The following is a 23528-nucleotide window of genomic DNA, read 5'->3' on the forward strand; positions in this document are numbered from 1 at the left end:
CGGCCGTATCGACGACTCGGGGCTTAGTCAGCATGATCACCGCCGAGGATCTCATCGAAGGAGGGAGTATACCCCTCTCCAGGCTCTCATTAAACACTTCGGTGAGACTAGGGGCCAGGAGACTGCAGAAGGCCAGATAGAACTCGGCGGTAAGACCGTCGGGGCCTGGTGATTTTAATTTGGTCTGCGATAGAATCGTCTCCGTGACCTCCTCTACGGTGATCGGGCCGACCAACTCGTCAAGCCTTCCGTGATCAATCTCGGGAAGGGAGAGACCCTCGAGGAAGCTGTCCGCCTGATGCCGGCAGGGTCTCCTCTTTCCGAGAAGCTCCAGGTAGTACTCGCGGACCACCCTCTGTATCCCCTGAGGAGTTTCCTCTAGGACACCGAGGGTGTTCCGTAGACAGGTGATGAGCTTAGTGCCTTCCTTCCGTTTGCAACTCAGAAAGGGATCGGGCGAGTGGTAAGTCCCATGATCCCTCTCCTTTAGCAAGGAAGCATACCTGTCGTATTGGAACGTCCTCATCATGGATTTGACCCTGGAGATGTCCCCGGGATCACCTCTTTGCGCCACCAGACAGTCCAGCTTGCACAGGAGTCCGAGGTAGGTCCTGTACCGTGAGGACTGGATGTTCTGGGAAAGAGAGCGGAACAGAGCACGGGTCCTTACCTTCACCATCTCCCACCACTCTGACTTCGTCGCGCAGAACTCTGCGACGGTCACCTGGTCGTGGAAGAAGTCCTCGAAAGCCTGCCGAACCCAGCCTTCATTCAGGATGTCGGAATTGAGCCGCCAAATCCCTCTTCCTCTCAGCGGAGCCTGCGAGACATTTAACAGACAGGTAAGGATAAGGTGGTCGGAGAACTCGACCGGCTTCAGCACGAGTGCCGTCACCGGAAGAGACTCCTTAACATAAACCCTATCTATCCTGCTCTGACTTCTGCCTCGCTGATACGTGTACCCCGTGAGGTCCGGGCTGTGCCGAATATGCACGTCCACCAGACCCGCCTGCCTGACTATCCTAAGGAGGGCCAAAGCGTCGTATCCCGGTTTGTCTTTGGCACCTTTCCTGTCCTTGGTCCTAGTGACGGTGTTAAAGTCACCGCCAAAGACAATATGCCGGGACGTGTAGAGGTAAGGCTCTATCTCGTGAAACAGGCGCTTCCTCTCCCACTTGGTCTGGGGGGCATAGATGTTAATCAGACGGAGAGGCTGCCTGCCTACCGACACATCTAGGACTACGCACCGACCCTTCGTTATCTCAACCACCCGGCAGATTGTGACTTCCACGTCTTGGAAGAGGATGGCAACTCCCCCGTAGCCCTCCGTGGCTAGCGAAAAGAAGGAGTGCCCCCATCTCCAGTCTCGTTTGGCAGCGTGCAGGGCCCCCAGGGTGTCCAGGCGAGTTTCCTGGACAAAGATGATATTATATCTGTCCCTGTGCCAGTTGTCGTATGCGGCGAACCGGGCCCTACACGCCTTGATGCTAGCCACGTTGTGTGTGGCCAGAGATATCACGGGGAGAGTCGCCATCACGGGCGTTGAGAGTGAGGAGACTTTCCCTTTTTCCTTACGTTCTCACCATCGGAGTCGGAGGGGTACCTCTTCGCGGAGAGTCCCGCGGGCAAGACGTCATCCTCCGGAATCGGCACCTCCACCAACTCGTCATCCTCCACCTCTGCCAGCTGTCGTTGGGCATCCGCGGCCCTTTCGCCCTCCCCCGCCGCCGCTGCCACTACCGCCGCCGCCTCTGCCGCCTCCTCGGCCTCCATGCGGGTACCCCAGTCCATCAAGGCGGTAAACCTATTCTGGACTGGTATGTCCCCGCACTTCTGGCCGACTACAGCGGTTTCGGCGACGGCCGCCGCCGCTGACTTTGCGGCAGCAACGGCGCCGGTTTTGGGCTTCTGGGCCCCGGAGCTCCCCCGTCCCGGAGGGACTTTCTCCCCCTCTAGTGTGGAGGGTGGCTCCCTCCGGGAAGGGGTCTTGGCAGGGGCAGAGGATGTTACCTGACCTCTCCGAGCTGCCTCCTGAGTTGGGGTCTCCCTCCTCGGACCGACGGTCGTCCACCCCGACTCATCCCGCGGGGTTGCGGCTCGGGGTCCTGACGCCGCTCGTGTGGTGGTGACGTTGCCTGTGGAGGGAGTACAGACAGAGGTGACGTGGGGGAGACGTTTCCTTAGACGGACAGGTAACGGAGCAATGATGTTACTACTTACGGGGTCGGTGCCGGAGGAGGTACCTGGGGTGTCGGGTAGGGCCTCGTCCCGAGCGCCCGTCACAGCTGGCCGCGGGTCTTCCTCTGGGAATTCGCCCTCACCTGCCCAGATGCTGTCCAAGTTGTGCTGGGCTTCGGGACACGCTCTGTAGGAATGACCCAACACCCCGCACAGGTCTTTCAGCTGTCCGGCAACATCCTCCTTCTCCTCCCCCAGGGAACGCAACTCCTGTTGGAGGTTAGCCAGGGCCTGCCTGAGGGATTCCCCGTCCGACTCCGCGGGTACTGGGAGCCCCACCGTAGCCTTTTGGGCATAGGAAGGGCCCTGTTCCACCGCCTCCTCATCATCTTCCGGGGTTGTATCGATCTTTGCCTCGGCGGACTCCAAGGCCCTGGCCCCGGCGTCCCTGAGGGCGAGGGCCCGTAGATGGAGGGCCCCCAGCAACAGGAGGGAAGTCGGGTCGACCCTCAGATGGTGGGGCAGACCGACTCCCTTCTTGATCATGGCTATTTTGGCGCTCAAGGCCGTGGTATATGCCTCGAGCGCCGCCATGTTCCGACGCACAGCCCTGCTTACGGTTCCTGCAGTCTCCCGGGATGGGAGTAGGATGCCGTCCTCCGTGTAGACCAGTTTCTCCGTGATTATGGAAATGCGGCCCCTCCACTCCTCAATGAGGGTGGAGGCCATGATGGGACCCCGGGAAGGCAGTTACCTTCCCCGGGGTAGCAAACGTCCAGCACTGAAAGTAGTAAAAAGAAACCAAGTTCCACCAGCAACACAAAAAAAAAACCACCTCCTCTCCCCTCGCCTCCCAACTCCACAGTGAGCAGCCGACGCCCAGCCCTGATTGGAGCTGGAATTACCGCGGCTGCTGGCACCAGACTTGCCCTCCAATAGATCCTCGTTAAAGGATTTAAAGTGTACTCATTCCAATTACAGGGCCTCGAAAGAGTCCTGTATTGTTATTTTTCGTCACTACCTCCCCGAGTCGGGAGTGGGTAATTTGCGCGCCTGCTGCCTTCCTTGGATGTGGTAGCCGTTTCTCAGGCTCCCTCTCCGGAATCGAACCCTGATTCCCCGTTACCCGTGGTCACCATGGTAGGCACAGAAAGTACCATCGAAAGTTGATAGGGCAGACATCCGAATGTATCGTCGCCGTCACGGGGACGTGCGATCGGCCCGAGGTTATCTAGAGTCACCAAAGCGGCCGGCGGGGGCGAGCCCGCTGGATTGGTTTTGGTCTGATAAATGCACGCATCCCTGGGGGTCAGCGCTCGTCGGCATGTATTAGCTCTAGAATTACCACAGTTATCCAAGTAACAGATGGAGCGATCAAAGGAACCATAACTGATTTAATGAGCCATTCGCAGTTTCACTGTACCGGCCGTGTGTACTTACACGTGCATGGCTTAATCTTTGAGACAAGCATATGCTACTGGCAGGATCAACCAGGTAGCTCCCGTCGTCACGCGGGGGCCCGGCGGGAGGCCGGGGGCGCAGCCCTCGGATCGGGTCTGCGTAAGGGGGGACGCGGCGAGGGGGCCGCGGGGACGGAAGGAGAGCGCGCGCTCCCCCTCCCTTCGTTCGGGGCCGGGAGAAAGGAAGGTGCGTGCTCCGCGGCGGGGGGAACCCGGGGTGGGACGTGGAGCGCCCGCGGGTAGCCCCAACCGGCCGCGGCTTCGGGCCGCTGGGAGTCCGGGGCCGAGCAAACTCAGTCGCCTGCGAGGGGGGTCCAGCGCCCGGGGCGGCTCTCCCCCGGCCCGGGGGAGAGACCTCGGGGCCGCGGGCCGGGCCGCGGTGGGCCCGGGGGTCCGCGCCGCGGTGGGCCCGGGGGTCCGCGCCGGGAGGTGCGCGGGGAGGCGGGCCGCTCGCCTGCACCAGGGGGCCCGCCGGGGACCGCCTGAGCGAGGGTTGCCTTCCCCGGCCCGGCGCGGGGCACCAGATCGGTCGTTGTCCTGGTCGTGGCGGTCGACGCCGACCGCTCACCTATATATCCGGCGGAGGGTGCCTGAGGACCCTGGCGAACCGGGAAGGAGTTCCGCGACACCACCGGGAAAACCCGGCCAGGCAGGCCGACTTCGATGGAGCGAGGGTCGGATGCGGCCGGCAAATCCGTTCTCATAGACTTCCAGGGCTTTTCAAGCAACTTGGCCTGCCAGAAATGGGGACTTAGAGCGAAAACGCCGGCCGGCCGCGAGCAACTTGGGCGGCCGGGAACGGGTAGGACCGACAGTGCGGCACACGGGCTGGGCGGCCCGAGGTCCGGGGTGCCCCGGGCGGAACCCTCGGCCGTCTACCCGGCGGCAGGTTCACGGGAGCCGGGGCCGGGCCGGGAGCCGCGGCCGGGACCGGGGCCGGGTAGGACCGCCGGTGCGGCACCCGGGCTGGGCGGCCCGAGGTCCGGGGAGCCCCTGGCGGGACCCTCGGAGGTCTACCCGGCGGCAGGTTCACGGGAGCCGGGGCCGGGTCGGGAGCCGCGGCCGGGACCGGGGCCGGGTAGGACCGCCGGTGCGGCACCCGGGCCGGGCCTCCCGAGGTCCGGGGAGCCCCTGGCGGGACCCTCGGAGGTCTGCCCCAAGGTGGGCTTCCCGGGACCCGGCCCGGGACTTGGGCGGGTAGGACCGCCGGTGCGGCACCCGGGCTGGGCCTCCCGAGGTCCGGGGAGCCCCTGGCGGGACCCTCGGAGGTCTACCCCAAGGTGGTCTTCCCGGGACCCGGCCCGGGACTTGGCCGGGTTGGACCGCCGGTGCGGCACCCGGGCCGGGCGTCCCGAGGTCCGTGGAGCCCCGGGCGGGACCCTCGGAGGTCTACCGGACGGTGGGGTTCCCGGGGCCGGGGCCGGGACCTGGCCGGCACTCGGGCTGGGCTTCCCGAGGTCGTTGGGAGCCGGCTCTCTGGAACTCGCAGCAGCTTCCCTATATATCCGGCGGAGGGTGCCTGACGTCCCTGGCGAACCGGGACGGGGTTCCACGTCACCACCGGGAAAACCCGGCAAGGCATGCCGACTTCGATGGAGCGAGGGTCGGATGCGGCAGGCAAATCCGACCTCATAGACTTCCAGGGCTTTTCAAGCAACTCGGCCTGCCAGAATGGGGGACTTAGAGCGAAAACGCCGGCCGGCCGCGAGCAACTACCGGGGCGGGTAGGACCGCCGGTGCGGCACCCGGGCTGGGCTGCACGAGGTCCGGGGAGCCCCTGGCGGGACCCTCGGTGGTCTGCCCCATGGTGGTGTTCCCGGGACCCGGCCCGGGACTTGGGCGGGTTGGAACGCCGGTGCTGCACCCGGGCTGGGCACCCCGAGGTCCGTGGAGCCCCTGGCGGGACCCTCGGGTGTCTGCCCCATGGTGGTGTTCCCGGGACCCGGCCCGGGACTTGGGCGGGTTGGACCGCCGGTGCGGCACCCGGGCTGGTCCTCCCGAAGTTCGGGGAGCCCCTGGCGGGACCCTCGGAGGTCTGCCCCATGGTGGTCTTCCCGGGACCCGGCCCGGGACTTGGGCGGGTTGGACCGCCGGTGCGGCACCCGGGCTGGTCCTCCCGAAGTCCGGGGAGCCCCTGGCCTGACCCTCGGGGGTCTGCCCCATGGTGGTGTTCCCGGGACCCGGCCCGGGACTTGGGCGGGTTGGACCGCCGGTGCGGCACCCGGGCTGGTCCTCCCGAGGTCCGGGGAGCCCCTGGCGGGACCCTCGGGGGTCTGCCCCATGGTGGTCTTCCCGGGACCCGGCCCGGGACTTGGGCGGGTTGGACCGCCGGTGCTGCACCCGGGCTGGGCACCCCGAGGTCCGGTGAGCCCCTGGCGGGACCCTCGGGGGTCTGCCCCATGGTGGTCTTCCCGGGACCCGGCCCGGGACTTGGGCGGGTTGGACCGCCGGTGCGGCACCCGGGCTGGGCACCCCGAGGTCCGGGGAGCCCCGGGCGGGACCTTCGGAGGTCTACCGGCCGGGGCCGGGACCTGGCCGGCACCCGGGCTGGGCTTCGCGAGGTCGTTGGGAGCCGGCTCTCTGGAACAAGCAGCAGCTTCCCTATATATCCGGCGGAGGGTGCCTGACGTCCCTGGCGAACCGGGACGGAGTTCCACGTCACCACCGGGAAAACCCGGCCAGGCAGGCCGACTTCGATGGAGCGAGGGTCGGATGCGGCCGGCAAATCCGACCTCATTGACTTCCAGGGTTTCTCAAGCAACTTGACCTGCCATAAACGGGGACTTAGAGCAAAACTGCCGGCCGGCCGCGATCAACTTATGCGGCCGGGAACGGGCACTTTGGGCACATCGACATCTACAGGACACCTAAATGGATAAATCTGGATGGAATTTTCTGTCTTTTTACCTAATTTTGTGAGGATTCAGAGGGAAAATGAAAAAAACACAGATTTTTTTTTCTAATTCTTGCTACTTTTTACTAAATTTCTAATTCTAAATTTTCAGCTAATCATCCAACTATGGTATCAAAAGAAAGCTCTATCTCTCCTTGAAAAAACAATATATAGTTTATATGGGTACACTATTCACAGTAAAAGAGAATCATCGCTGAACCGACATAGCGCAAAAATGGCAAAATTTCTCCGGGATTGAAGGGGTTAAACAAAAATGCAGAATATTTGGTAACAACTTCAAATCTAGTCATATTAGCGTCTTGATATCAGAAATGTTATATATAGAAGATAAGCATCTTTTTTTTTTTTTTTTTTTTAACTTAACATTCCATGCATATTAGCCTTTTTTATATGTACTAGTTTCTATATGGAGCTTTGTAATTTTATTGTTCATTAGAGTAATCTAATCCGGCGCCATTTGACCAGCATGCAGGATAAAAGGTCCTACAACTGTTAACATACTGAAATCAGGAACTCTTATGTTACCAGTGTTCTCCCACTGTAAAACTCCCTCCTGACATCTGCCTACCACTAATTCCATGAAAATGTTGATGAGCTATCACCAACCATGGCTAGAATGATGATAAAATGATGACGGGGGAAGAAGCATGTAAACCCAGAGATGTAGAAAAGTTAGCATACATATTCCCCCACCCCCTATATATTTTGTGTCTTTTAGCTTAATTACCAAATTTAACCCCTTCTTACACATGTCTACCCTGTGCTATGCTGTGTGCTTCATGAGTAATCTACGTGTATGTACCAGCACACCTACTAAGAAGAGTTGGGGCTTTTGAGAAATATAATTGGTTTTGTTATTTTTACAATTTTGGCATTTACAATATATGGACAAAAGTATTGGGACACCTGACCATTAGACCATCAGGGACTTTTATGATATTGCACTCTAAAAATAACTATAACAGCTTCCACTCTTCTGGGAAGCATTTTCCAAGATTTCTGTGGGAATTTTTGCCCATTTATCCAGTAGAGCATTTGTGAGGTCAGGCACTGATGTTGGACAAGAAGGCCTGGCACGCAATCTCCCTTCCAGTTAATCCCAAAGATGTTAAGTGAGACTGAAGTAAATGCTCTGTGCAGCCAGTCAAGTTCTTCGACACCAAACTCATGCAACCATGTGTTAATGTCATGGATATGTTTCCCTAGGTAAAGTGTAAGCTATTTAAAAGGTAGCTGCTTAAATATTATAACAGATGTATAATGTGCACATTACCTATGTATCTATTTATCCCTTATCCATTTATCATTTAACATATAATGTTTATTAATATCTGACAAATACATTTTATTTTATCCTCGTTGCAAGTACCTTCTGGCTTTTCTCATAACTTTTTGAGGAAGTGCTGGTGCCTGTGCAAGTAGAACCAAATATCCACTGGTAGAACTAAAGGCAGTGGTGCAAGATTGCTTGTAGGGACCCATTTTTTACAATAAACACAATTACAAATAATTTAGATTTAACAACAAACAAAAATACCCAAATTTAAAGGGAAAATGGGTGGGGAGCAGGGCGTGTCAATACCCCGCTCCTGTGACCTGGAGGATTCGGGTCTTGACCCGCAGAACTGGTGCTTCACCCGGAGATCCGGGTAATAACCCAGAGAGTTACCAGGTATGATAATCACACTAAACTAGGCATCTAAAAATAGCCTAACATGTCCTGAAAAAATAATATATAGGTTTCCCTAGTTCAAGTATTCAAGTATAAGCTGTATAGAGGAGTGTCAGCCAAATGTAACCATAGCAAAACTCTAAAAAATGTCCCCCAATCCCCGGTGTTAAGAGCAGTGTCAATGTTTTGTGCATGTGGTTTCATCAGCTGGCAAGATAGTCCTTATGGTGTTAGTATAAATAGAAGTCCCAATATACACTGATCAGCCATAATATTATATAACCACCGACAGCTGAAGTGAATAACACTGATAATCTTGTTATTGTGGCACCTGTCAGTGGGTGGGATATATTAGGCAGCAACATTTTGTCTTCAAAGTTGATGTGTTAGAAGCAGGGAAAATGTGCAGGCATAAGGATCTGAGCAACTTTGGCAATGGACGAATTTTTAAAGCTAGACAACTGGGTCAGAGCATCTCAAAAAACTGCAGCTCCTGTGGGGTGTTCCCGATCTGCAGTGGAAGGAAAAGCAGTGAATCTGCAACAGAGTCATTGATGCACGTTGGGGCGAAGGCTTCCCAAGGGCTCAAATCCAACAGAGGAGCTACTGTAGCTCAAATTGCTGAAAAGGGTAATGCCTGTCCTGATAGAAAGTTGTCAGAACACACAATGCACCACAGTTTGTCGTATATGGGGCTTCATAGCCGCAAACCAGTCAGGGTGCCCATGCTGACCTCTGTCCACTGCCGAAAGTGCCCTAAAATGTCACCATAAGAACTGGACCACAGAGCAATGGAAGAAGGTAACCAGGTCTTATGAATCACATTTTTTTTACATCACGTGGATGGCCAGGTTTGTGTGAACAAACCTGGAGAACACATGGCACCAGAACTGTTAGCACCAGGGGATCTGCTGCTAACATCGTGGTGCCAGATACCACAGCATACCTTCAAAGGTCTAGCGGAGTCCATGCCTCGATGGGTCAGGGCTGTTTTGGCAGCAAAAAGGGGACCTACACAATATTAGGCAGGTGGTCATAATGTTATGGCTGCTCAGTATATCTGTAGTGTAACTGTGTGTGGCATGTTGGTGGAACTCTTTCTCTTCCATGTATAGAGTTCCATGTAGTACTGAAACCATATGGCCTCCACAGCAGATCCTGTAGTAATGTCCCCCTATTACAAAGGGATTTGGATTTTATTTCAATATTAAGTTGTTGAATCTTTCATTGCGGTTTATCCTGCCAAATAAACATGGAATTAGTCCCAAGTACACATGATATTTTAAGTTTAGGATATGCACTTTAAATCGGGGACATACCGTATTTGCTCAACTATAAGATGTCCTGCTGCCAGGGAGAAGGATCCATGTCACCTGCAGTGCTGTGGGGGATCTGGATCTAAGTCTTATAGTCACATCTCTATTTGAGGTCTGATTATAAGACGACCTCGAATATAAGAGGATGGTTATTTTGCCTTTGCTCTGAAAAAAATCCTTGTCTTATAATTGGGCAAATACGGTATTTTCCCAAATGTGTTAAAAAAACTATAAAAGAACATGTTGTTGGAAAATATACATGATAGCAATACACATATATGTACAAATGAAATATATCACTATTACCTAAATGAAAACCAAGTTGAAAAGGGTTATCGTAAATATATTAGACATATAAAAATCATACGTTTTTAAATCAACAGTAATGAACAAGCATTTAGCAATGTATGCACCAAACCAGTAATACCGGTATTTTGAATATAAAATACACCCCAGATTGATATGTAGCAATCTTTTAAACACATTCAGGGCCGGCCCACTGCTCATTATCTACCCTCCCTCCCAATTGTCTACCCTATCCCCCCCTTTGTACTTCACTTACCTTCCAGCAGTCCTGCGGCGAGTCTCCCTGCTCTGCCGTGGTGCGCGTTGCTTCACTGCTGAGCGCCGGAAATGACGTCATATTCCGGCTCGCCGCATTACAAGCCGGCACCGAGACCGAGCTAGAGGCCTCGCAGAGGAGAGAGACGCCGAGTGACAACTTGTTAAGCGAAAACCACTCGGCGCCCCTCTCTCTCCTCCTCTTAATTGCCCCACTCTGCTCCATGGCAGGGCCGGCCCTGAACATATTATACGCATAATCATTATCTTTTTTTTTTTTTATCTAGTTTTATACCAACCACCAACATTGTGCTTTAACACAGTGCAAATTGTATGGAATGTTACCAGTATAAGTGTTCTATATAGACATATACCTGATTTATGTCATGTATTGCATACATAGACCAATGGATCACCAGAGATTTAGGGCAAATACCATGTATTTGGGGGCTATGCCCTAAATGGCTTTATTTGCTTTTCCTCTTATATTCTATCCTAGGATATTTATTTTTTAGGGGGTTTTTTTGTCCTCTGTTGCTGTTTAACACGTAAAAGTTCACTATACTGAAGTTCTGGAGTCACCAGTCTCCGGCACAGTAGTTGTTCAGCAACTCCCAATCCTGACTTTAGGTTGTAACCAAGAATCTTGGCCATCCCATACTGGAATGGCCTCAAAGATTTGTCCCTTATGTCTTCTGGGCCCACTTCTCCCAACAAGCAAGTCTCAGACATTTCAGCCCGTCGCCTCCTAAGTTCTGTCACTTCATGCTTCATACGTTCTTTTCCAAATTTATGCACTTGATCCCAAAAAGACCTATTAAAGTAGACATATAGTTGCCAGTCAAGCTGATTCCAGGACTTGATCTTATCCTGGGTTTCTGGTGAAAGGGTCATTTTGGTGTTGTTGGACCTACTATTGAGTGGAAATGAAAGCACATCATCAAAAGTCCAACAAAGTGCATTTTTCAAGAGCACCAATGATTCATCAAAATATTCTGTAATCAGAACCAAATCAAATGTGGTCTTCACCGCCTGCTGTATTAGTTTAAAGTGCTTTGTTGATTCTTGCCAATTGTGATCATAGCCCAGATCAAAAGTCATGCAGTTCTTGGCATAATTATTTGAAAATGTGTAGAATTTTGATGTATTGTTCATGAAATTCTCCAGACTTTTAGCCCTGGAAAAGGATTGTGTCCCTTTATAGTATGAGAATGAAGACTCCATTAAAGAAACTGGATTCCTTAAGATAGTGAAATAAAATGTGTCATTTGGCATTACCTTTTCCACCTGCAAAGGACAAAACTGTTATTTTCTAATGCCAGCACAGTAATCCACATTGTGTTTGTATTTAGTTAACGGAAAGCAGTAATTCTGGATTAAAAAGGAAATACTAGCATATATGGTTTCTGACAAAATACTGAAGTGCATATTTTTACATCATCTTAGATATAACGTGCAAATTGTATGGAATGTTACCAGTATAAGTGTATAAGTATACTTTTGTACTAAATTCTGTAAATGCTGCATGGGAAATGCTTAGGTCAGGGAGAGAGCAGTGAAGGGGTAAATGGATAGAATATGTGGGAAGGGTATCATAACGAACACAGGTGAAAAGATATGTGTTACATGAAATATAAAATTGGTAATCCATCACCTGAGATGGACGAGGCTGTACTGGCATTCAAAAAACATATATGTTTATAGCACTTCTCAAAATTTTTGTACCCTATGCCATCTCAATTATGAACTTGTGGGGTAAAGACCCTCTTAATGTACAGGGCCAGACTGTGGATTGAAATCAGCCTTGGTACTTGAAGACCAGCAACTGTTTGCAGGCTTTCTTGTGCATCATCTTTAGAAGAGGCTTCCTTCTGAGACAACAGCCATGCAGACCAATTTGATGTAGTGTGCGACGTATGGTCTGAGCACTGACAGGCTGACGAGGCTGTACTGGCATTCAAAAAACATATATGTACTCACTTTTGTTGCCAAGGTTTAGACATTAATGGCTGTGTGTTGAGTTATTTTTTAAGGGAACAGCAAATTTACACTGTTATACAGGCTGTACACTCACTACCTTACATTGTAGCAGAGTGTAATTTCTTCAGTGTTACATGAAAAGATTTAATAAAATATTTACAAAAATGTGAGGGGTGTACTCACTTTTGTGAGATACTGTATATATATATATATATATTTCTAGATATATACACACACAAATTATTTGAATGTCTAGTGCCACTGAATCCCACTGTGTGCATGAGGTAATACCTCTGTCAGTTGGAATCTCATATGATGACACATGATATGGAATGTCTTGTAGTTTTCTTCAGAGAAACCTTCAACCTGAGAAGCAGCAAAATACCCTGGGTAGTAGAATTGTGTCATATTGTTGGATGGAAACGCAAGAGTCAAGTTTCCAGTCTCTCCAAATCGAAACAATATGTTCATGACTGTGCTGCTGGCTGTCTTGTGTGTTTTTAGGAAGAAAATATGTGACTTTGGTTTGCACAAACTTGAAGATTCTGCATCCTCACTTATATAATCTGCGTTGAGTGTTATCCTATTTACTTCTTTGAGCAGTTCCTTACACATTGGCTCTTGAATTCCATCTGATAAGTTCATATTTTGCAGGGATAGAAGAATATCCTTCATTGTGTTGAGTTGCATGTGCTGCTGGGCTGCTGGGAAGGAGATGACATGCTCAGTGTACCTGCATAGAGAAATACAGCTCAGATCAATGTGATTGACAACTTTACAATTATTATGTTGCCTTAACTGGGTAACATGTCATAATGCAGCACACTTTGGTGTCCATAGGCTAGATTCAACTACACCAATGACCAATGTTAATTAGTGATAACGGTGGTAAAAAAAAAGCATGTGACAATCGCACATGAGCAAGTCTTTAAAAACTACACTAGCCAGTTTCTAGTTTTGAGACCTGACTGTGGCATGGAGAGAGTTAAAACTTTTAAGTTACGATTTGTAATTTTATTTGACCGCCTGCAGAATTGACAGTCTCTGTATATCTCTCATTAGGACAGATCATATTAACATAACAGCAAGTGGTATTTATACAATGTTTCCCCTCCCTACTCGCTCTCTGTGGTGAAGTGGTAGTATAAGGCAGGCATGATGAACTAGTTGTGGGTATTTAAAGTTCCTGCTCAGACAGTCCATATTTGCTTGAGAATATCCTGATGATACAGCAGAAACACGCATCGGGCAGATCATTGCAGTTTTTATTTTGTTAGATGTAGAGGTCTAGTAATTTGGTTATGAAGTTAGACAGGGTTGGTCTCTCTTTTCCTTCGGGTTATGTCCTTCAAAGTATCATGTCAAGCATCCCTTAGCCAGGACTATACCAAGGTTAAAGTAAGGTGTGTTTCAGAGACCCCTGTGACTACTACCTCCAATAGTTCATGGACTGACAGTGTATTTGAGAATTCAATTTAATCTCAGAGCTTTACTTGCTAAAGCTGTATGTATGTGAATTTGAAGTTTGTTACTATTCTGAAAGCATATTTTCTGGAGTGACTGCTGGTGCCCCCCTGGTCTAGTCACTCCGGCCAACAGCCTGACTTGCTGAGCACTCTTAGTAACCAATGTAAGCATCAGAAGGTCAGTTAATTGTTGCATTAAAGGTTGAGTATCCCCCATCACAAATGCTTCGGACCAGAAGTATTTCGGATAACGGATCTGTCTTCTAACCCAAGTCTGTAAAAGGGGAGCTGAGGTACTCTAGTGAGTATGGAGAAGCCGAAAAGGAAGCAAGGAAAGGATCTACTGAGTACAGTAGACTACAGGAGAGGTCAGACACCTCTTTCCTGTCCACCCCAGTCACGAGTATCCCTTATCTGAATTACCTTTATCAGAAAAAAAAATGGACAGACTGGCTGCGGCCGCAAGGTACACGCCTGACACATTAACAAACTCCTGAAAAACAGCATACTCAAAATGAGTGGAACAAGTGTTAAAAGTGGTTTACCACTGAGGTTGAGGTATGAGGTATTTGGCACCCAGTAGATCTAATTTGGTGAATATCCTAGACCCCTTAAAGTGGTCAAACAGCTTGGAGATCAGTGGCAGGGGGTAAGTATTTTTGACGGTGATACGATTAAGTCCCCTGTACTCAATATATGGTCTGAGGCTATGATCTTTCTTGGTAACAAAAAAAAATTCTGCTCCAGCGGGAGAGGTGAAACGGCGGATAAAGCCCTTTGGTATGTTTTCTTGGAAGTAGGACTCTATTGCTTCTGTCTCAGCTGGGAATAGTGGATACACACAGTCTCATGGAGGTATAGATCCTGGCAGAAAATCAATAGGGCAGTCGTAGAGGCAATGAAGAGGCAAGGTGTCAGCTTCCTTTTTGTCAAATGCCCTGTACTTCGGGGGTAACGTAGAGATGTCGACGGAGGCGCGGCTGGTAGAAGATACTGGTGGAGCATCACCAGGAGGTGATCTCACGAATGGTCCAATTAATTACTGGGTTGTGTAACTGAAGCCAGGAGTAGCTCAATACTATGGGAACACCCGGGAGGAAATAACATTGAACACCAGCATTTCCTTATGTAGTAGGCGTACATGAAAGCAAACATGTTCGGTTTCAAAGGTGACGGCAGCAGGTTGGAGGGGACGCTCATCAATAGCCTCCACAAATACTAGACAAGCCTTCTTAACCAAGGGAATGCCATAGATCCTAGAGAAGTCTCAGTCAATAAAGTCTCCTGCAGACCCTAAATTCATAAGGGCTTGAGACCTGAAGTGAGAGAAACAGGCATGAACATACGGGGAACAAGATTAGGGGAGAAGGCTGCTGAAAGTCTCAGAGTAGATCCCCCAATCCTCTCTAGTACTTGAAGTTTGCGGGCTTATTAGGGCAGATACGAACATCCTTTGCTGCAGTACATACAGAGTCCCTCACTATGATGATGAGATTTCTCCACGGAGAGCATGGGCTCCTCAGAGGGTTGAGACAGTGCTTCAGGAGGTGTAAATCGGGGAGCTAGACGTATAGTAGGCCTCCTTTGACGGTCTTGCTGTACTTGGCGTTCCCTAAGGCGCAGATTAATACGGCCTGTATAAGTGATGAGCTCCTCCAAATCCGTAGGTAGATTCCATGCTGCTACCTCATCCTTCAAGCATTAGTAAAGGCGGCCACCAGAGCTTTGTTGTTCCATGTAACTTCTGCGGCCAGGGTCTGGAATTCAATGGGATAGACACACAGGCTACAGGAACCTTAACGCAATAAAAAGAGGCTCGAGGAAGCAATGTGGCCATGGCCTGGCATGCCAAATACTTGACGGAAGGTGGTAACAAAGTTTTTGTAGTTATTGACTATGGGGGCATTGCGTTCCCATAGTGGCTAGCCCAGGCAAGTGCTCTGTCTGTGAGTAGGGAGATGATGTATCCCACTCGAGCTTGGTGCGACGGAAATAAGTGTGGACACATCTCGTAGTGGATGGAGCACTGTTTCAGGAAGCCCCGACAGCTGGCTGGATTTCCCCCAAATCTGGGAGGAGGAAGACATAGTACAGGTGGGGAACTCTGATCAGACGGTGGCGGAGGAGGAGCTGCAGCAGCAATCGAACCTTAAGTAGGGTCAGTCCATGCGAGAAGAGTTTGCAGGTTCCTGGGCGAACTGGTTCATACGATGGTCCAAGTTTCCAATGCAGGCCTCACAGGCAAATATCTTCTGGCCAATGACTGTAATATTGGTAGAAGTTGGACCCCGTAGGGTGGAGTGGATCAGTAAACCCAGGAACAATGAAGAAGAGCAGAGCAGCTGGGAGGACCAAAGTCTTGACAGTAACTTTCTGGGATTCTTTGAACATACTGCTTACTACAAGAGAAACCTATAGCCCCGGACATCCAGACACTTAGGGTTGTATATTGCAATATAAATAGTTCAACATATGTATACTATTTCTATATCACTCACCATTTTACTTTATGGATATCCAGAAATCTGACCATGAGAAACAATATCCCGGTGAGTATGAAAATTGCATTAAGCAGCTTCCAGTTCCAAAAGAGCCTGCAGGAATACATATTTTCATCTTTATAAGCATTTACACTATTTTTTTTATTATTACTTGTATAGCATAATTATATTCTGCAGCACTGTATATTGATTGGGTGAACAGGGCATAACATGTAGTGCATTCTATAGCAATTTGGATATGCAGAAACAAAAAGTAAAACAGGCAAAAGTGTGGCAAGGAAATGAGGCAGAGGTATGGGGTGGAGGAGAGTTAACCTGTTTATTAGCTTCCCTGAAGCTTGGGTTTTAAGGGATTTTTGGAATTACTGGAGATTTGGGGAATCTCTCTAATGCTCTCTCACACTCATGCTCTCTCACAATCTCACCCGTTCTCACACTCTCTCACACTCTAATTCGGGGTCTCACAGTTTTTCTCTTTTTCTCTGCCGATTGCTTCTGTCTCCCTGTCTCCTTTCCCGCAGGCCTGCTTCTTCTTTTGCTTCTCCCTGTATCTTCTTCATGAACCTGGCCCCCAGTAACTCACATGCACACTGGCACACATTTTACACACACTATCCTATTTGCACAGACTTACACACATGCACAAGCACATGCTTACACACTCATGTTAGCATATACTTCCTCTCACACATATACATTCATGCCCACAAATACACATTTCATGCCCACAAACACACTATTACGTTGGTACAGGTGAGGAAACCAGGATGCAGGAGAGCGCGGTCCCTAGGCAAGCACAGGTCGGCACCAGGTATCAGGCAGAGAAGGGTCAGGCAATCCGGGTCAGGAGCAGAGAGGTCAACAAGGTCACAAGGCAAGCAGAGGTCGGCACCGGGTATCAGGCAGAGAAGGGTCAGGCAATCCGGGTCAGGAGCAGAGAGGTCAACAAGGTCACAAGGCAAGCAGAGGTCGGCACCGGGTATCAGGCAGAGAGGGTTTTGGCAACAGGTTAGCATACAGCTTAGTTGTAAGAACAACTGAGCACTGAACAGGTATCAGTGCTCAGCTTTTAAACCAGCCGCCCTTCTAAGTCCCGCCCCCATCAGTGACGTCGTCCAATGGACGTTTCGTCTCCTCCATTGGAGACTAGAATCTGAAGGGGGGCGTGGCGTATGATGCCGTGGGTGTCTATCACTGCGTGGCGGTTCTTTCATGTGAACCGCCGCGTATGAAGACACACTGTTGCGGCATCGGTCCTGGAGGGTTAAGTACCGAGTACCCGCTACTCGTGGGTACTCGGGAGAAGCACTCCTCACTGGAGCGGGACGCCACGAGCACCCGGGGCGACGTGTCCCGGACGGGACCATGACGCCGCGGGTACTCGGGCGATGCACGCCGGCCGGGATCGTGACACACACATCCATGTTGACACATACACACATATCAATGCTCACACACAAACACTTACACATACACACATACACATCCATGCTCTTACACCATTTACACATATATGCTCATACACACTTACACATACACACGGACATGTTTACCCATATTTAAACATACACGCAGACATACTTATCCATACCCAGCTAGATAGATTCACAGAGAAAGAGAGTTGCAAAAACACTTCTCTTTCTCCAAAAATCTATCCGGTAAAGAAGATGTCTTGGAGCGTACCCATGTAAGGTCGGGTTCTGGTAGGGCATTTCATAGGATAGCAGTAGCCCTTAAGAAGTCTTTAGGGCTCCTAATATGAGAATCCAGATTTGTGCTTCTGGGCATTGCTTTGGGGGTTCTAACAGTTTAGTTTTTTTAGCAAATCCCGGTAGAGACCTGAATACATCTCAAGTCAAAAAGCAATTCTTAAAGAAACCATTAGGGAATTTGTTTTTTACATGAAATGTTCTTACCATAAAGAAGTCCTCAACTCCCCTCCTGCTATGGTTTCTACAGAACTAGTTGCCCCCAATCATCAGTATCAGTGTATTAGCCAGTCTAACAGCTAAACCTAGACACTATAGCACAATTCACCGAAAGTATGCTTTCCCAATACCTGTGCATACCTGCACAGAGTGAACATGCACAGAGAAACACCATCATTACCTACTAACACATCTCTTTTAACTATTTGTCCTTTAGTGAACAAGAGGTGCTTCGGTCCCTGCCTTCGGTCCTTCAAAAAATCTCTCGAGACCCTCTTCTTTAAGGTCGCTTATAATATTGCACATTTCCACCCCCCATATTCCCTTAGCTCACCTCTCCTAGTCCCTCTAATGCAATACTTACACTAGTGTGGCTGGTCCATCCCTTACAATGGCACTTTTACCTTTTACCTATTGTGTAATACACCCTAAATCCCGCTAGATCTCGTTTGAGCAGGGCCCTTCTTACCTGTTGTCTCTGTAAGTCAATTTGTTATGTTACATACTACTTGTTATGTCCTGTCTACCCATTGTACAGCGCTACAGAATTTGATGGCGCTATATAAAACAATAAATAATAATTAGGGCTGCAACAACTAATCAATAAAATCGCTAATAATCGATAATGAAAATCGTTGCCAATGAATTTCACTATCGATAATGATACCCCTCATTTTATAATCCGTTTCATTCAGTGTGACTCACAGCAGCAGTTACTACTTACAGTCCCTCTGACGATTGGCCCCGCCCCTTCCCCAGTCCCTCCCTGCAGTCACTCTGACGATTGGCCCCGCCCATTTCCTATAGCATCCACATGGCTAACTGTGAGTATAACATTAATATTTGGGCTGCTGAAAGTTAGAGGAGGTGGGGGTTAATTTAGGGGCAGTTATGGTTAATGGGGTGTTTAGGGTTAATTTAGGGGCAGTTATGGTTAATGGGGTGTTTAGGGCTAATGTAGGGGCAGTTATGGTTAATGGGGTCTTCGGGGTGAATTTAGGTGCAGTTATGGTTAATGGGGTCTTCAGGGTTAACTTAGGGGCAGTTATGGTTAATGGGGTCTTTAGGATTAATGTAATGCTGATGGGGTTAATTTAATTAGGTTAACTTAAGGTGCAGTTAGAGGTAAAGGGGGGCAAACTAAGGGGGCAGTGAAGATTAATCCTGTATTTATTTATAAAAGTATTGTGTCAGTGTGCTGTGAACGGGTCTGTGAATCTATGAGGGCACTATGGGATATCTGGGGGTATAAGGCATATCTGGGGAGGATGGAGTGACATCTGGGGGTATAAGGCATACTGGGGTATAAGGCATACTGGGGTATAAGGCATATCAGGGGGTATAAGGCATATAGGGTATATAAGGCATATGTGGGGAGGGCAGAGTGGCATATCTGGGGGTATGTGACATATCTGAGAGGTAGTGTGGCAAGCCTGGGCTCAGATGTGCTTAACTGGGGGGGGGGGGGCAGGTTGGGAAATAAAAACAAGAAAGGCATTTTTATCAAAGTTTTTTTTTACTCTGCCGTTTGTTTTTAACATCCACATGAAAAAATTAATTTTTTTATCCGATTAATCAAAAAATAATCGGCCAACTAATCGATTATGAAAATAATCGTTAGTTGCAGCCCTAATAATAATACTACCGTATTTGCTCGATTATATGCCCTGATTATAAGACGACCCCCCAAATCTGAATATTAATTTAGGAAAAAAGAAAAAGCCTGAATATAAGACGACCCTATAGGAAAAAAGTTTTACCAGTAAATGTTAATTCATGTAAACTATTTTTTTAAATAAAAGCTATGATTGAGAAAAATATTTTGGTTTTATTTCCTTCTATTTCCAACCTGCCCCCCCAGTTATGCACATCTGCCCCAGAAATGCCTTATACCCCCTATATGCCACTGTGCCCCATGATATGCCTTTTAACCCTCTAAATGCCACTGTGCCCCATGATATGCCTTTTAACCCTATATGCCACTGTGCCCCATGATATGCCTTTTGACCCCCTATGTGCCACTCTGCCTCCAGAAATGCCTTATACCCCTATATGCCACTCTGGCATTAAGGGGGTTAAAAGGCATATTATGGGGGCAGAGTGGCATATAGGGAGGTTAAAGGCATTTCAGGAGGCAGAGTGGTGTATAGAGAGTTAAAAAGACATTTCTGGAGGCAGAGTGGCATTAAGGGGGTTAAAAGGCATTTCATAGAACACTCTGCCTCCAGAAATGCCTTATGCCCCCCATTTAACACTCCTTCCCCCTCCCTCCTCCAAACTTACCGGTGCTTCTGACTCCCCTGTCATGTAGCCGGGGCAGCGTGTAGATGTCTATGCGATTCGCGTAGACCACTTACGCTGCAGCCGGAAGGAGGCGTTGGCTAGCAGCGGGGGCTGTCTGCGCCATCGCGCAGACCTTCCCCGGCTGTCAGAGATCAGAGTTCCCCGCACCGGTAAGTGGGGCGGGGGACAAAAGGATCTAGGTCCCCTGCAGCTGCGGGGGATCTGGATCTTAGTCGTCTCATAGTCAGACCTATTTGAGGTCTGATTACAAGACGACCCCGATTATAAGACGAGGGGTATTTTTCAGAGCATTTGCTCTGGAAAAAACCTCATCTTATAATTGAGCAAATACGGTAATTCTCATTGTATCTTTCACCAAAATAGCTAAAGCAATCTGTGAAGCGAGCCCAGTTGAGTCAATGATCTTCAAAATAAATGGTAGTCCCTTTAAATTGTTAAAACATAGTACGTGTTATTTTTCACCTTTTAAACTGGGTCAGTAATCTAAATAATCAGTACTTACTTTACTTAACAGTAGTAGTTTGATGGACTTATTTATATATTTTACTTACTATCATTTGATACCAGGTCATAATGTCTAGAAAAAAGTGATTGAAACACAAAATTGAACTAAGTAGCATTTTAGAATAATTAGATGCATATTAACAAAAAAATATAAAGCCAAGTAAACATTACCAAATTTACTATTAAATGAGGGAAAATATGGCACTTTCTGCTTTGTCATGCATTTTTCCCTTGTCCTCGTAAATTTGATTGTACTCAACTTCCCATAGAGGGAAGGGTTAAAGATAAGAGAAAATGCAGGAGGTTAAAAAAAGAAGAACAAATACGGATAAAGTAAAGCGAGATAAATTCTGTCTATCTACCTTACTTGTCATTGCTGTTGGAAGAATTGGATAACTTACATTTTTACCGGGATTCACTTGTGAGCTTCTGTGTTAGGACAATCACAATATGAAGCTTCTTATAAACATTTAAAAAGTTGACTCCTCCTATGAATCAACAAAGTGTTCCTTAATGTGCCCTGCTGTACAGGTGGCATTCTCTTTGTTCTTTTTATATACGTTATATATATTTAAAATTCATATCCACTATTGTTTTTGTCTGGTCAGTATCTAGATTACCTTTTCTTCCCATTAGATAATATTTTCTTTAATACATATTCCATCTGCTGCAGTATTGGTTAGGAAGTTACACATTAAACATGGACATCAATAACTCCTGTTAACACCTGTTGTTCAAACTCTCAATAATATATTGGTGTTTAATGTTTATTGACTAAAACTGTGAGTTTTTTTGAGCTGGCAGAAATAGTCAATTTCCAGCAGTAAACACGCACAAATTGGAAAACTTTGCCGGATTCTCCAAATCGGTTTTAATTTTATTTCTGGGAAATAGGTTTCAGTCAGTTAAAAAGGCTTATGGTTGGGGTACAATAAATAATAATATACTTTATACATGCTGCCAATGGGTCCATGATCTGCTATTAAAACTGAGACGTCAAATCACGGTGGACTCTGATATTCCAGGTCGTACATAGTTCCCAAACATGGACATCATCATCAGACCAGCTAATAAAATCACGGCTACACCTTCCTACTACTACCCGGATAACCATGCTAGGCAGGGTTACATTTCTACACAAGCCCTCTAAGCACAAATGCCAGGCCCTAGTAATAGGATTGCCTGGTATCCAGATAGTCCCCTGTTCAAGAGTGCCCATAAACCAAGTGTTCAGTTTACAAAGGCAAGCGCGTGTTTATTTTTAAGCAAAGAAGTACAATAAAGCAAATATAACAACAAACAGAAATATGTTTTACTTGTGAGGACTGAAAAGACAATAGATATACTAGCTGTGCTCACCAGCAAACCAAACTTACTGGTTTTCAGTTAACTTTCTTAGGTGCCAAGTGAGGGCAAAGGCTCAGCACTGAAGCCATGCACACCGCGGGGGAGGAAGAGAAAAGACATGGAGAAAGGGAAGAAAGACATACTCCTCCTCAGTGTAGATGAGCACGTAGGGAGATTAGACATCTTGCTTGTAAACAGACCATTAAGCGGCAGCACATCAAGGATCCTACCCAACCCAAAAATTCATATTCAAGGACGGATATCCTCATTCATACAATCTCCAGTCATATATTTTTGTTCTTTAAATGTGCTGGAATTTAACATTTTTGTTAGGAAAAAAGAAAAAAAAATCCCCAAACTAGGGATGACAAAGTGGCGGTCAAATGTCATAAATGTGGCCAACAGCGGCATATATGAGGTGACATGTTCTGTTTTTATGTTTATATAGACAACAGATCGAGTGAGTATGGTGCATAGAATAACATGCAGTCTAGACAATATTTGCCCCAAGACTGGATCCTTTTATTGCTCCTTTTCTGGGTGTCTGTACAGCAGGTTTTGATAAATGTGTTCTGGAAAGGACTTGATAGTTTGTATTAAGTGTGTTCTAACCCAAATATATATTGGTATGCTTTGTTTTTTGCACAATTTGGCCGAGCTTGATGTTGGGGTGAAAATTGCCTGTTTTGGCCACATCAGTATAAATGAAAAACACTATTAGCAATCTGTGAGAATTAATTTGAAGCATAAAAATCAACCATTGTTCATGCTCTTCTAACTCTCATTTTATTGCTTTAAGATTACATTTTACTGATTTTAACAGGTCACACAAAAGTTCCACATGTATGTGGTTATTGAGGTATTTTGTTTATGGGTGTGAAACCCTTAGTGTTTAAAGTGCAAATAAATTTGTCTGTGGGAACGACTTGATTTATTTACTTACTAAGAAGTGACTAGCAAAGGGAGTGACTAACCCGTTCATGTCCAAGGTATTTCATATGCTAAAGACCAGTGCCCTCCGCCCAGGTCAATCCAAACTCGTGGAACAGGGCTGAGCCCACCTCGATACGAGATTGTAGTGAGGTCACATAACACAATGCATGATTGGAGGTATGGCCACCTGCTCCCCCCTTTCCTCAGCTGAAGAATGTCGTAGGGTGGCCTCATGGGGGCAGCAATGGCACAGACCTCCTTTAATTGTATAGCTCCCTTGGTCAGTCCGGGGAGATCAAAGAACCCCTCTAACTGGCTCATGGCCCTCACTGCACAGAAAAGTGGGACTGTCCTGCAACAACTGAGACACTTGGAAGGTATGTGTCATATCAGAAATACCTCTTACACACATGTAGCAAGAGATGCAATCACATATATTCCTAAAGAGACACCCACGTATAACC

General features: G+C 48.2%; 1 protein-coding gene and 1 pseudogene across 1 annotated transcript; both read right to left on the reverse strand.

Annotated features, from left to right (window-relative positions):
* Positions 1-3059: 3059 nt before the first annotated feature.
* LOC149288185 (18S ribosomal RNA) lies at positions 3060-3672 on the reverse strand (annotated as a pseudogene; the record flags this gene model as incomplete).
* Positions 3673-10605: 6933 nt separating this feature from the next.
* On the reverse strand, positions 10606-20383 carry LOC149288186 (galactose-3-O-sulfotransferase 2-like). Its single transcript, XM_089491956.1, has 3 exons — positions 20334-20383; positions 12373-12814; positions 10606-11388 (listed from the first exon to the last, which is right to left on the reverse strand). Exons 1-3 carry the CDS (start codon positions 20381-20383, stop codon positions 10606-10608), a joined length of 1275 nt encoding a protein of 424 aa, XP_089348082.1.
* Positions 20384-23528: the final 3145 nt, after the last annotated feature.

The sequence above is a fragment of the Sceloporus occidentalis genome, unplaced genomic scaffold (assembly GCF_023333645.1).
Source record: "Sceloporus occidentalis isolate IW3139 unplaced genomic scaffold, rSceOcc1.0.p SCAF_53, whole genome shotgun sequence".
NCBI classification, from domain to species: Eukaryota; Metazoa; Chordata; class Lepidosauria; order Squamata; family Phrynosomatidae; genus Sceloporus; species Sceloporus occidentalis.